Below are 14,472 nucleotides of genomic sequence, written 5' to 3'. Positions count from 1 at the left end.
AGATGCGCTTCAATGTCAGTAAGTGTAAAGTCATGCACATTGGGGCAAAAAATCAAAACTTTAGATATAGGCTGATGGGTTCTGAGCTGTCTGTGACAGATCAGGAGAGAGATCTTGGGGTGGTGGTGGACAGGTCGATGAAAGTGTCGACCCAATGTGTGGTGGCAGTGAAGAAGGCCAATTCTATGCTTGGGATCATTAGGAAGGGTATTGAGAACAAAACGGCTAGTATAATGCCGTTGTACAAATCTATGGTAAGGCCACACCTGGAGTATTGTGTCCAGTTCTGGTCGCTGCATCTCAAAAAGGACAAGGTGGAAATGGAAAAGGTGCAAAAGAGAGCGACTAAGATGATTACGGGGCTGGGGCACCTTCCTTATGAGGAAAGGCTACGGCGTTTGGGCCTCTTCAGCCTAGAAAAGAGACGCTTGAGGGGGGACATGATTGAGACATACAAAATTATGCAGGGAATGGACAGAGTGGATAGGGAGATGCTCTTTACACTCTCACATAATACCAGAACCAGGGGACATCCACTAAAATTGAGTGTTGGGCGGGTTAGGACAGACAAAAGAAAATATTTCTTTACTCAGCGTGTGGTCGGTCTGTGGAACTCCTTGCCACAGGATGTGGTGCTGGCGTCTACCCTAGACGCCTTTAAAAGGGGATTGGACAAGTTTCTGGAGGAAAAATCCATTATGGGGTACAAGCCATGATGTGTATGCGCAACCTCCTGATTTTAGAAATGGGTTATGTCAGAATGCCAGATGCAGGGGAGGGCACCAGGATGAGGTCTCTTGTTATCTGGTGTGCTCCCTGGGGCATTTGGTGGGCCGCTGTGAGATACAGGAAGCTGGACTAGATTGGCCTATGGCCTGATCCAGTGGGGCTGTTCTTATGTTCTTATTGTATGCACTCAGACAGGGCAAGACAAAAAACAAATACTCTTTCACTTATATGAAAGAAGTGACCTCCTGGCACCTGAACCAGCATGCCAAATGCTGCTGCCCTTACCTGTGTGCTACCCTTACCTGATGTGCTAGCTCCTTTCCCTCCAACATCCTAGACCACTGGTCTCTAAACCATGACCCGCTGTGTCTCCAGATTACTCGTTTGGGCATGGTGCAGTGGTAGCAAAGGTTTTCTGTTCCATGCTACAGTCTCCACTTTTCATAGTCAATCTCAGAAACTTGCACCAGGCAGCCACTTCTGCTGCCCCTCACCCCAGCAGGCTGTGCACCCCGATTTCTTAGGGGAAGCGGCTGCTCAGTGTGAGTTTCTAAGAAGATCGGCTGCAAAAAGTAAAGGCTACAATGTGGAACAGAAAGCCTTTGCCACTGCCGCACCCAGACAGGTAATCTGGGGATGTCAGATCTGGCCTGTGTGCTGGGGTTTGGAGGCCCCTGCTCTAGATCACTGCTTGCCTCTCCTCCTGCTCTGTTCACCTCTTCATTTTTCAATCAAGCAAGAGGGAGAAGGAGGAAAAAGAACAGGCATCACATCAATGCAGGCAAGTAGGTGGGCAGAAGTGGGCACCCCCTGCCAATCTGCTGCCTGAGGCAACCACTTCAGTTGGCCTTATGGATGGGCTAGCCCTGACTTACACATATACAGGAGAGAGAAAAATCTCATCTTACCACAGTAAGCTGCCCCTCTCATCCGCAGTCTGCTGCCGCCACCCCACAATCACCATGCACCCCTCATGCACCCAATCATCTCTGCAGAAATCAGGAGGGTATAACAATGCAGGGAACAGGTGGACTAACGATCAAGCAAACAGGATGCATTCTGCGAAAGCCACTGGATACAATACTGCTGTCAGTTGCTCCCATGGGGCAGTTCTACCTTGGTTTGACTAAAATGCATAAAAACTTAGAAGAGAGTTTTGAACCTCATGAAGCCCAGCCTAGGAGTTCTTTCCAAGTTGCTGTCCAGCTTAATTTCACTCCAGCCTGGGATATTGTGGTGAGAGAAACCACTGGTGGCTAGCAGGTGCAGGTATAATGGCAGTGGACAGCAGGCAGCAACTGTCAAGTGTCCAGGATAGCAGCTATAGGACACAGGAAGTGTTACCAGGTCACATGGCAGAGAGCACGTGTGTGTACACACTGATCACAGTGTCTGAGCCATTTGCACCCTCGGATGCTCTCCTCCATCATTTGTTGTTGTTCAGTCGTGTCCGACTCTTCTTGACCCCATGGACTACAGCACACCAGGCCTCCCTGTCTACCACTGACTTCCGGAGTTTGTCCAAATTCATGTTCATTGCCTCGGTGACACTATCTAACCATCTCGTCCTCCATCATTGGACTTCACACCAATGTGCCCCCACTTACAGGTATGCTTTGGTCCCAGTTTCAACCCCTGACACTGTGAGACGCTATCCACAGTGACAGGGATCTGGGGGGGGGGGATGGTGTGTGGTACGCCATTTATTTTTGCACTCAAAGGTCTTTGCACACAGAGGTTTCCTAGCATGCACAACCTAACTATTGTACAGAAAATAATGTACTGGTATGCTAGTGCACAGTAAAATGTCTTTGTGTGTGTGTGTGTGTGTGTGTGTGTGTGTGTGTGTATGTACTTGTAGCTAGAAGTTAGAGAATGTCTGAAGGCATCAGAGAGTGAATAGGGATCTCCCTCTCCTTCTCTCCCACATAAGATTGTTGTCACAACTATAAGAGGAGGGAGCTGACCGTTTGCCTATTCTTTGTATGTATTTAAAAAGAAATCCTGCACTTGTCTCAAATATATATATTCCAGTGACTATGTCTACCTGAGTTTGTAGCACACTTGGATTTTAGATTTGTTCTGTTGTAGAGGCTCCCTCTGTGGCAAGCTGTGACCAACAGCTATTTGTAGGCAGTATTTTTAAAACAGCAGTTTTTCTACCTTATTTAGCCTTCATAATGGTAGCCAATGAGCCACAAAGACACAGTCATAGCTATGACTTTTATACATAATTGGAAAACGGAGTCAAAATATTTAGTCTTTAGTTTATAACAAGGAACTCCCAAGTTCATCACATTTATAACCCATCTTTCTTCCATCACAAAATGCAAGGCAGCATACATGGAGGTTTCAGTTACTTTGTCCAAGTGAGAAGGTCAGTTGTCAAGGGACAACTGCTGATCCCCAGGACCAGCTGTGTATCTATAGCCTTCATGTAGGAATGGCAGAGCAACTGTCTCAGGGCCTCCAAAAGTTGGAGGGAGCCCATGGAGGACAGTTTGCTGAAGGCCCCCTGGAACACGAAGGTACCCCTGGGAAGTGATCACCCATCCAGATATGGAGCAGACCTAGATTTACTTAGCTTCAGCAAAACAGCTGCAGCATGTACCCTCAGACAGTGTCCTGTAACAATGCCTTAATTTTTTTATTTATTTAAGGGAAACTGAATGTAGCTATATTTTCATTTGGGACCCATTGTGAAACATGTCTTATCCCCTTCTATCACACCATGTCAGCTGACCAATCTCTACTTTTAGCCTATGGCTCCTGTAACATACTAGGTGACCCACATCCACTGCATGAGGGAACCCTATGCAAAGTAAGCAATTTGTATGTTTGCCTCCCAATACGCAGAAGACTGTCTTTTTTCCATTATGCCCTTTTCACAATCTCCAAGAGTCTCCTGATTATTCCACCTGAACATCAAGTCTACATAAGGGACCAGCTCTTAGTGCAACATCAAAGTGATGGAATCCCTTTCTCTAAAATCTCAGAGGCTAGGCATCTTCCAGAAGGCTAAGTTCACATGCATACATATTCATAACGGAATAGTTGTGGTGTCACAAGACTGTGGCCATCATAGGTCAAACACAACAGTTTTGTATCACTTCACCATATAATACATTTCAACAGAGAACATTCTCACTGAGTGATATCAAGGGATACATAGTTTTTGCATATACTGTATGTATCAATCTTAGGATATTCTACTTTGGGCCAAATTTCAGGCCAAACCAATTGTTCAGAACCTAATGTGTTACTCCTGAATGATTTTACCAACTTAAGATTTCTCATAGGCCATTGATTGTTTACAAGCACCTCCCAGCTAAATGTGCAACTCATTAAAGACTTAGCTTGCCCCTTGGAATGGTTCAGGTTTTACAAGGATCCCAGTTTTCATAAGTTGAATGTTTTCTGAATCAGCCCCTGTAGTCACTGTACAAGAACTTGGGGTCAGCATGTAAGTAGAATTTTTTTGATGGAATATGGATGTGATTTTATGGTGCATCTCTGTGAAAGTCATATCTCTAGGGTTGATTTCTCTTTCTGCAGAGTGGTGCTGTAACAAACTCTGAATAACAAAGGTGAATAAACCAAATAAATTAAAATACTACCATTTTGTGAATATGTTCACACACAGATTTACATTCAGCCAATACATTAAGGCCCCTGACAGGAAATGAATTGTTTTTGTACTGCCTAGTCTAGAGTTCAAATTCTGACTCAAATTCTGAGTCAGGATGCCAGTGCAAAATGAGTCAACATTCTTGTCCCACTCATTAACACATACCCGCATATCTTACAGATTAAAAGCAAAATTTCACATCTACCACTACAGCCTTGGCCATACAGCACCTGCCTCAGAGTCTTCTAAGCCAGGAAACAGATAAATGCTTTTGTTCAGCTGGAAACAGTCCATTTGCAGAACTATGTCGCATATCTTGTCCCAGATGCAAACAAAAAGCCAGACATTATAGTTGTTCAGTTATCACTTAGAATTCTCTTATCTACAGGCAAAACAGCCTTTCCCAAAACACACATATACTTAAAATGCAGTGTCATCAGCATCTCTTGCTGCTGAATCCAAACCTCACTGAATGGTAATATTGCTACAGTAACAAACCCTGGGACGCACCGCTATATTATTTGACTTTACACTTGATTGGGCAAAAAAGGATTTTAAAACAAAACGCAGAACCAACCCAAAAGGACATGCCTTTACCCTTGGATCTGGCGGGGTGACTCCCCCCTCCCCCCAGTTCCTACTTAAAAGAAAATGTACTGGATGCTGAGAAAAAGGGCAGTTAGGTAGTAGCTATCAAAAGCAGACATGTTGACACGGGGAGATCTTTGTCAGCAGTTCTGTTCTATTAGGGGAGAAACTAAACAAGTCCCCTTTTTGTGCCCTTCCCTTGCTGGAAGCAGTTATGCCAATTACACTGCAAAATGAAGTTACTTATCCTCATGCTCCAAAGTCAAAGTGCACTGCACCCAATCTCCAGAAGCTGGAGGCTCTGGATTCTTAAGTCACACCCCAAGGCAAAGTACCAAGTGACAAGCATATTGTGATGTTAGCATACTCATTAAGCTAGATTAAGTTATGCATCCTTAATAGGCCAAGGTGCATATTTTTAAAAACCCTGTCAACCGAAACTACTGCAGTATCTTTGAAAGGCAGCTGCTACATAGGAAATCATGCATCTAAGAAGTACAAACCCTTTTCACTGGGGCAAATCCACACTGGGACATGTACCAGCTTGATTAGGATTCCTGCTTACGTTTCTCTCTCCTCCTCCTCCTCCTCCTCCCTTGATGCAACCCACACTGTCTGGCTTTTCTGAATGCAGCCAGGTGTCCCTCCAATAAGAAACAGGAAGTAGCTCTGAGCTCCCCCTTCCCCCAAATTGCCACACAAAGGGTCACCAGCCTGATTCCTCCTTGTTTTTAATCTTCAACGCCAGGTCAAGTCAGAGTCAAGCAACTCCCCCCTTTTTTGAACAAAGGGTTAGGCTGCAACTCTCTTTCTAAGCCCACTGGGAAAAGAGACAAGAGCTATTTCTCTCTCTCACACACACAGCTTCTCTGCAAGCATCAACAGTGACTTTTTTGGAGGGGGGGGGGATGACAAATCATCCCCAAGGTAATGGCAGTTGTCCATTTGCAGTGCTGTTTGGAAAATCACCATCTATGGGAAAAAGAAAAACCACCCAACAGGGGAAATGATTCATAGTCTGCTGTCCCTAACTAGCCATTCAGCTGAAATGCACACTTCTCTTGCCATCTCCCCACCAACAGCCCTTTGAATGGAAAGGGACCAACTTACCGAGGTGTAGTTGCTCTTCTGGCTCCGGGTCTCCTGCTCCTGGAACTGCAGCCCTGCCAGGTGCCTCTCCAGCGCTTCCCAGTCCATAGTGGGCAGCTGGGGCTCTTGTTCTTTCAAACCAGTCCGTCCTGTGGAGTTTTCCAGCGGGTGAAAGGAAACCAGGGGTCCTCCATTGCTGAGCCTGCCTGTGCCCCCCGGCTGGGCTTTCTGGAAGTGGGGGGCTTTGCTGTAGCCGGAGCCCCCTTTGCGCCCAGGCCTGCGGCTAGAAGGCACCACGTTGGCATTGTGCCGGAGGTCCAGGGGGTGGGGGCGGTGATGAGCAGCAGGGGGGTTGCCGTTGGGAGCCGGGGGTGGCATGGTGGGGGTGGCAGGGCTGGTGCTCCTCACCTCCTCCAGTTCCTGGGCTAGACTCCTCCTGGCAGCAGCGGTTTTGGCATAGCAGCGGGCATAGTCCCCACTGTCCTCCTCCTCCTCCCAACCATCAATCACCTTCCTCTTGTACACCTGGATGTCCTCCTCCTCCTCCTCCTCGGAGTCCTCCAAAGCAGCCAAGTCCAGGCTGGTGGGTGATGGGGAGGATTTGCATTCCGAGCAAGGGGTCACTTTGCTGGAACTCGACTCGGAGCTGGAGCGGCTGCTGCAGGGGTCGCTGCCTAAATCCATGCCATCCTAGAGGGGGAGAAGAGACAGAGAGAGCCGGTCAGTGCCTTCTCCGAGAGCAGACCTGGCACCTCTTCGCCTGCCTGCTGCTGCTGGAATCACATCGCCGCCAGGCACGGATTCTCCTCTCCAGATGCTGCTGCCAGGCTGGGAGGAGGAGCCCTGCTGCAAGGGGGTCTCCGCCACTTCCCCGAAGTTTGCAGCCCAGCCCCAGGGAGGGCATCACCACGGGGGGGGGGGGGCTCTGCTTCTTCCTCTCGGCGTGGCACCGCCTGGTGCGCGCCAGCGGCAGCAGCAAGTCCTGCCCCGCAATGGCTCCGGAAACTTCCCGCGCCCAGCTGGGAAGGCGGCAGCGCAGGAAAAGGCTGGGCGGGCGGGGGAGCGAGCGAGCGAGCGGGGAAAGTGGAAGAGCCCTGGGAGCCGGCCAGCCCCCCCCCCCGCTGTCCGTGAGACCACATCGCCCCCTGCGGTACAGCTGGGGAGATCCCGGCAGAGGAGGCCGGCTCGGGAGAAGGGGCACGGGGGTGCAGAGGCGGGCCAGGCACTGGGGGGGATGCCTTCCACCCAGAGGCTTCAGTCCTCCACATACTTTCCTGGGAGTAGGGTCCGTGGAACGCCACTGCATAGGGCTGGGCCAGGGTGACCAGATGTCCTAACCACAAAAGAGGACCAGGCACCCCAAAATGTAGGGCGTCCAAGGAAAATCTAAGGCAGTAGTTCTCACACATTTAGCCCCAGGACCCACTTTTTAGAGCGCCAGGACCCACTGGAAGTGATGTCATGACCGGAAATGACATCATCAAGCAGGAAAATTTCTAACAATCCTATCCACACTTGCCCAGGAGTAAGTTCCCCTATTATTGTTAAAAGAATATACATAGTAGCTTGTTAAAAGTACAGGTTTGTAACATTTCCCCAAATGCTTCCCCACGGGAGCGTCAAGCCTAACGGATTAAAAATAAAATACTGAAATTAATGGGGACGCACCTGAAATTGGCTCACAACCCACCTAGTGGGTCCCAACCCACAGTTTGAAAAACACTGATCTAGGGCATGACCAAATAAAAGGTAAAAACCAATCATCTATTGATTTCATGTGGTTAATTTCAACACTATATTACTTATTATTAAACTTAAAACAAAATTACATATAATTTATTAATTACAAGAAGACTATGCGCTGCCACAGAGGCCCACTCACAGGGGAAAGGAGAACATTTAAGTTATTTTCCAGAACACAAGGCTAAAAAAAGAGGACATGTCCTGCAAAAAGAAGACAAGTGGTGACCCTAGGTTGGGCCTATGCTCTCTTTGCCAGAAGGCCATTCAAGCAAGCTTAAGCCACTTCAGTTCAATGTTGCATATATGCAACAGGAATTAAATGCGGACACCTGTGGGCCAGGCAAAAATGGGCCTGGGAATACTCATAACTGTGGAGCACGTTAATATCCCCCCCAGCAGGGGGCTGCTCTACCTCCACCCTCCAACTTGCCCATAGTCTCCACTAGCCAAGAAGTGGCCCAAGCCCCCAAAGCACCTGAGGCAGTGGACTTCACTGCCTCTTGCTATTCCCCACCCCCCACCCCCGGGCAGCTATAGTGCATTTCCTTCCTGGCCAAGAACCTGGGAAGCAATTGGGAAAAAAAGGCCAACCAGGTGGCCAGCGGAGACTGTAAATAGGCATGGGAGCACTTCAGTCAGTTTGCGGACTCCTCCAGCCCAGCAATTGAAGTGGTCATTTCACCCCTCCTTGTGGGCAGGCCAACTCTGGCTTGGCCATTCTCCATGCCTTAGCTGGACCTGCAGCCTCCTTTCACCAAACACTCCCAAGACCCTAGGAAATGACTGGGGAGAGTAGGTGCCTGCAGCAATCACTCCTCCTGCCAGGCAAAAGCCAGCCAGCCAGCCAGCCATCATTTTCGGCCACCAGCACCTTCAAGGGCCATCACTTCCCCTTCTTGATTGCACTCCAGAGAAGGAGGAAGTGCATGCACACATGTGCACACTGCCAGAAAAGGAGGTGGTGGGCAGACCTGCTGATTGAGGTGAGCTAGGTGCTGGGACCATCCTGGGTTGTTCTTCATGACATCATTATATCCCTTTCTTCCAAGGAGCTCTAGGCAACATACATTTCTTCTCCTCCCTTGTTATCTTCACAACCCTGAAAGGTAGATTAGGTTGAGAGAACAATTGGCCCACGATCACTGTTTCTCATCCTCTCTCATTGGCAATTGGGAGGATAAAGTGGCTGTGAGGAAAGACCCACCAGAACTCCTCTGAAGAAGGGACAGATAAAAATGGCATCAATAATGCAATTCTTGCTGAGCTCTGGCTGGTATATTTACACCAATCTTTCAGATAGCAACTGCCTGCAGAAAAACCAGATGCTTTTGGTGCTGTACTGGTCACGTAACTACTTCAGTTGGGGATTCATTAAACTACTACTGTTTCTTTTTTCCTTGCTTCATTCTGGGGTGGGGAGGTGGGGAAGAACTGCCTGATGCCCTCACAAGTAGGGAAGTGCCACCTTTTGGAGTTGTACAGAAGATTTTTCACTTTGGAGTCATGAGAGTAACTCCCCCCCCCCACCTTGCCAGCACTCTCTTCTCACTGATCCTGTAGCAATAGCTGTATGTTCTCAGCTGTACAAACATAATGCAAGAGAGAGCCTAGCAGAGCAGGGAAAGCACTCCCTCACCTGGGGGGGGGGGGTGTTGACTTTTATGTGGGCCCCATATTCAAAGTTGCAGTCCGCTGCATACTTACTTGGCAATAGGCAATACTGAACTTTACAGAACTGGCTATGAGTAAATACGCATAGAACTGCACTGGATGTTTACTCATGAGTAAATGCAATGGCAATCAAGAGGGTTTAATACGTAGTATTTAACATTTGTTACTTTTCTGAGTGTGCAAACCACTTCACATGTACTTCCTGAAGTTGTCTTTAGAACAAACCCTGTAAGGCAAGGTAGTACATTTTTGAAATGCAGGGGCTCGTCATGACACCCCCCCCTCCAACTATACAATAACAATATCAACTTTAAATTTCTTCTGTAGAGTATTTTCTTCTCTTGTCATATATTCCTTCTCTGAAATGTATGCCTCATGTAACAATCTAGATCAGTATTTCTCAACATTTGTTCTCCACCGTACCACTTCACATGGTTCACCTATTTGAAGTGCCACCAGAAGTAACTGGAGATGATATCATCACCAGGAACTTCTGAAATGGGAGGCTACATGTGAAGCAACAAACACCGGTAAGAGGCTCAGGGTAGACGGGAGGGCTTTTTCAACTGTGGAAAAGTATGCTTCAGAGCTGTGCCCAATGAGATGAGCCTTCTACTGTTGTTTGTTGTGTTGCAATCCTGGTCTTATTGCCAGGTGGCAGGTGTCCAGGGATCCCAAGAATACCATCAGACTCTACCTCAAGTACCACTAGTGGTACCCATACGCTGGTTGAGAACACTGATCTAGATAACTTCATCCCAAATTCTTGGAGTGGGTTGCAATAAAATAAATGCATAACATTTGAAAAATAGAAGTAATAGTATCTCAAAGCACAAATGGTATACAGTATTAGATGCTATGCACATTTACTTAGAAGTAAGTCTCACTCTCTTATATAGAATTTATTCTCAGGTATGTTTGCAGACAATTAGAGCCTTGGGCTGCAATCTTCTCCAGACTTCAGGTTTCAGAGAAGCATTTTATCAGGGGGTACAAAGTTTCTTTTTGGCTCCTTCCCAAAGGGGGAGGGGATGAAACAGAGGTGGAAGGGTTGGGACAAGGGTGGGCAGAATAGGGGTGGAAAGGGACAACATGGGGCAGGGGGAAGGTGACAACAGCTAGAAAAGTATTTTGAGCCCAGGTGTATTGGGCTTCCTAGTGCAGAGCCCAGGTCTACCTGCTCATGCAGCATCAACAGCTAAATATAGTAATATGGAAAACCAAATGCACTCCTAAGTCTCTCTAAAATCTTTTAAATATAGAAAATCATTGCTAGAAAATCAGCATCATTGTATTGAGGCTCACACTAGAATGGAAATTGTCCTATGAACACCAAAACGGACTTCTGCAGCAGCTGTAGCCCTGTGGCTGTATCCCCGAGCTCCCATACACTGTACATACACTCCCATACACTGTATCCCATACAGCTCCCTTCATGGTAAGCGGATCTACACACCACAGAGCTACTACAGCAGGCCAGTTTTCTGCCAGATTTGACACTGTGTTAGGGAGTGTCATGTACACATTCCTTGGTCCAGCATATATGGCTTTCGGTAGCAGCACCAGTCATACATGCATTATCCCATGTGGGCAGCGAGTCCAGGTGAGATAGGAAAATACTATAAGATCCCAGGAAATTTCAGGGTCCCCTCCTTTGGCTCCCGGGCCTCCATTTTTACCCTGGCCCGGGGAACAAATTACCTCCTTTACCCACCTCTTGTGGGCCCTGCCACACCTACCTAGAAGTAAGCACCATAGACTATAATGGGAGTTACTTCTGAGTAGATATTACTTCTGAGCCCATAAGATTGGGCTCTTAATGAGCCACATACTGTCACTCAAGTAGCCCTTCTGACATACAGTGGCTTCTTAGACACTAAGATGTGACCCCAGGCAAATTTCTCAATTTGCTTCCTGCTGGGCCTGATGGCTACAGATCTTTGAAAAGTGTCAAAAGAAGCACTTGAATGTTGCTGCGGATCAGTGGTGTAGCTGATATGGGGGCAGAGGGGGCGGTCCTCTCCAGGTACCACCCTTGGGGGGTGTAACACCACAAATGCCCCAACATCGCTAACATCATGAAGGTTAGGAGTAACCCCATCATGCTATATACCGTTGGATGTGGAATTTCCAGAGAAATGCAATGCAAAAAACCAGACTGAAATATCTCCTTTCCATCAAACGTTATGGCCAAAATTCCAGAAACTAAAAAAAAAAAGCATTGAACCCTATGGAAAATGAAACCGAGCTATCTCGTGCATTTACTAGCGAGTAGGCGAACATGCCATAGTTCGTCAGAAAGGGCAGGCTGAGAGGAATCCAATGACACCAGAATGGTTCCTATCCAATGAAAGCAGACCCCAAAAAACACCCAAGAAGGAAGTCCCTCCACCCAAGCAAATGTATTGAGCCCTATGGAAAGCGAAAGTATGCCACACGGTAGCATTTACTCGCAAGTAAGCAAATGTGCCTTGGCTCCTGGTCAAGTCAGGGAAAGAGGAATGCAAGGCTAGCTACATGGTCCCCACCTGATGAAAGTGGAGCTCAACAAATGCTCCAGAAGGCAGCACCCCCCCCCCCCAAAATAAACCAGAGGCTTGAGCTGGTAAGGTGGGCAATGGGGAGGGCTGAAAATCTCACTGCTTTATTGGGGGGGGTGTTATTGCAGGCAGCAACACCCCCCCCCAAAGAATAAACCAGAGGCTTGAGCTGGTAAGGTGGGCACTGGGGAGGGCTGAAAATCTCACTGCTTTATTTGTAGGGGGGTGTTATTGCATGCAGCAACTCGCCCCAAAAGAATAAAACAGAGGCTTGAGCTGGTAAGGTGGGCACTGGGGAGGGCTGAAAATCTCACTCCTTTATCTGTGTGTGTGTGTGGGGGGGGGGTGTTATTTCAGGCAGGCTACTGAGAAAATTCACTTGTTGAAACAGGGCTGGCTTCCCCTCATTTATTTGTTTTTCTTTAATTTAATTATTTATAATTATTTTGTTTGGCTTGATGATGTCACTTCCAGCCATGACATCACTCCCGGTGGTTCCTGGACATTCTAAAAAGTGGGACCCAGTGTTAAAAATTTGAGAACCACTGCCTTAACTCAAAACAGGCCAATTAGACATGGGGGGGTGACACCCTAGTGACCAAAATTCTGGAAATCATGGCTTTTAGGAATAATACCATCATGTTATATACCATTTGATGCAAAAATTCATCCATTGCTTGTGGGGAAATATTCACTGCATTTATTTTTCTGGCCATTATTATTATTAATTCCATGTCATGACTATTACTATCTCTGTCTCATTTGTTAATGTGGGTGGCAAGATCTAAGAGTTCAAGGGACTGGGTTGTGGAATCCTATGCATTAAGAGATAAGATTAAGATGAGAAGTATCTCATCCTATTCATATAACTAACAGCCACTGGAACAGTGATGTGTATCAGGTTCACAAGAAGAAGAGGTTAACACTTTCTCCCCTTTCTGCTGAAAATTGTGCCTCCTGAAGGAGTGGTTTGCGCTTACAGTGACTAGAACTGTCTATATGCAGCATGGAGGACAGCCCTCTTCCAAGGTATCTTTTCGTGAAAGAAACACTTCTTCTTTTAAGCCTGTGCCTTAATGATGGACTTAACAAAATGTGTAGTTTGGCCCTTGGTTCCATTTACTTCATGGAGTCTTTGAGATAATTTTGTTGGTTTGTGGATTTAGCTAGAATTATTTTTGATATCAGATCTTTGTTGTGCTTCCTAGGACAAAATCTTAGCAGAACTCAGAAAGCTCTGCACTTTTACAGGTGTTAACTCCTCAGTGTGAAGACAAATTGAAAAAAAGTAGCTTGTGAAGGTTATTTTGATTTATACAAATCAATTTTTAACATACCTATCCAGAGCTCTGGGCATCTTGCCAGGGTCTTTTTTTTTATTTTCTAAGTCAATCCACAGCATATGAAAAATGCCAGCAGATAACTTGGCACTCATAATAATAAAGCACTTCTTAAAACAAGTCAATATTGAGAAAATATTTCAACTTCTTCCAAAATAATAATAATAATAAAAATTTGCAAGTAAGGAAAAGGAAAAATCACACTTCTCACCTTCTCACAAGAAAGCACAGCTTCCTCTCTCTTGCTCCCCGCCCCTCAAAACAGCCTGAGGAAATGGATCAGTTTTGCAACATGCCCAGAAGGTCAACAGATTCAAACTTCTTATAAATCAAGAGAGTTGCACCAAAGACATCTTTGTTGCTTGCAAAACAGCTGTATAACTCAGAGGCAACTCCCAACAGGCAGGCAAGCCTGTAACATTCAGGAGCACGCAGCTAAAATCCAGCACTTTGATCTCTAGCAAAAATCAGCGGGTAGCCAGTAAAACATTTTCATGAACGCTGTACAAGGCAGTCATGGTAAGAAATAACACTGTTTCTAGAGGTTCCGGCAGCCAGCACTCTGCTTTAATGACACCTTTAATGTCAAAACTTCGCATTTTTAATGTTAAATATATTTTTACACAGGGCTGACCCAGCCATGGGGCTTAGTGGCCACTGGAACTGGAGGCTGAGGGGGGGGGGGCAATAAATTGACAAGAGATACACTGCACCTCATGTCTGCCCACCACCACCTTACGCCAGCTGCCTACCGAGCTGTTTCAATCGGCATTCAAAACCTCTTCTCATTCGCTACAAGCAAGCATGGAGAGAACTGAAGCAGCAGTAACTTCCTCCAGTATCACTACCACAAGCAATTGCAGCAACAGTGCTCCAGGAAGAAGCAGCTGGGTAATCCTATTCTGGTTGCCTGTTTTCCATGACTGATCCAAACAGGACCACTCCACCTCTAGGTCCTGCTTGCTTGCCCAGGCAACAAGGCCAGGCCAGCAAGAAGTTGAAAAGGTGGAGTGCCCTGCTTCCTCTTCCTTTTTAACTCTAGCCCATCTTACATCTCCTGTTTGTTTCCAGTCATGTTCAAACAAACATTATGGGTGAAGCATGCTGGCAGTGGCAGCTCCACTTACCCTGTTGTTCTGAACAC

At 46.8% G+C, this 14,472-nt stretch overlaps 1 protein-coding gene across 2 annotated transcripts in view; it reads right to left on the bottom strand.

The window, feature by feature from the left end:
• Positions 1-14,472, bottom strand: part of SCHIP1 (schwannomin interacting protein 1) — a 182,413-nt gene that overhangs the window by 131,551 nt on the left and 36,390 nt on the right. For both annotated transcript variants that reach the window (XM_066619261.1, XM_066619262.1), the window contains exon 2: positions 6,056-6,724. In XM_066619261.1, coding sequence (XP_066475358.1) covers positions 6,056-6,724 — 669 coding nt within the window. The remainder of the gene's footprint in view (positions 1-6,055; positions 6,725-14,472) is intronic.

Source organism: Tiliqua scincoides, chromosome 3 (genome assembly GCF_035046505.1).
Source record: "Tiliqua scincoides isolate rTilSci1 chromosome 3, rTilSci1.hap2, whole genome shotgun sequence".
Taxonomy (NCBI): domain Eukaryota; kingdom Metazoa; phylum Chordata; class Lepidosauria; order Squamata; family Scincidae; genus Tiliqua; species Tiliqua scincoides.
Note: the sequence above shows the minus strand (reverse complement) of the source record. Positions and strands in the feature narration are given on the sequence as shown.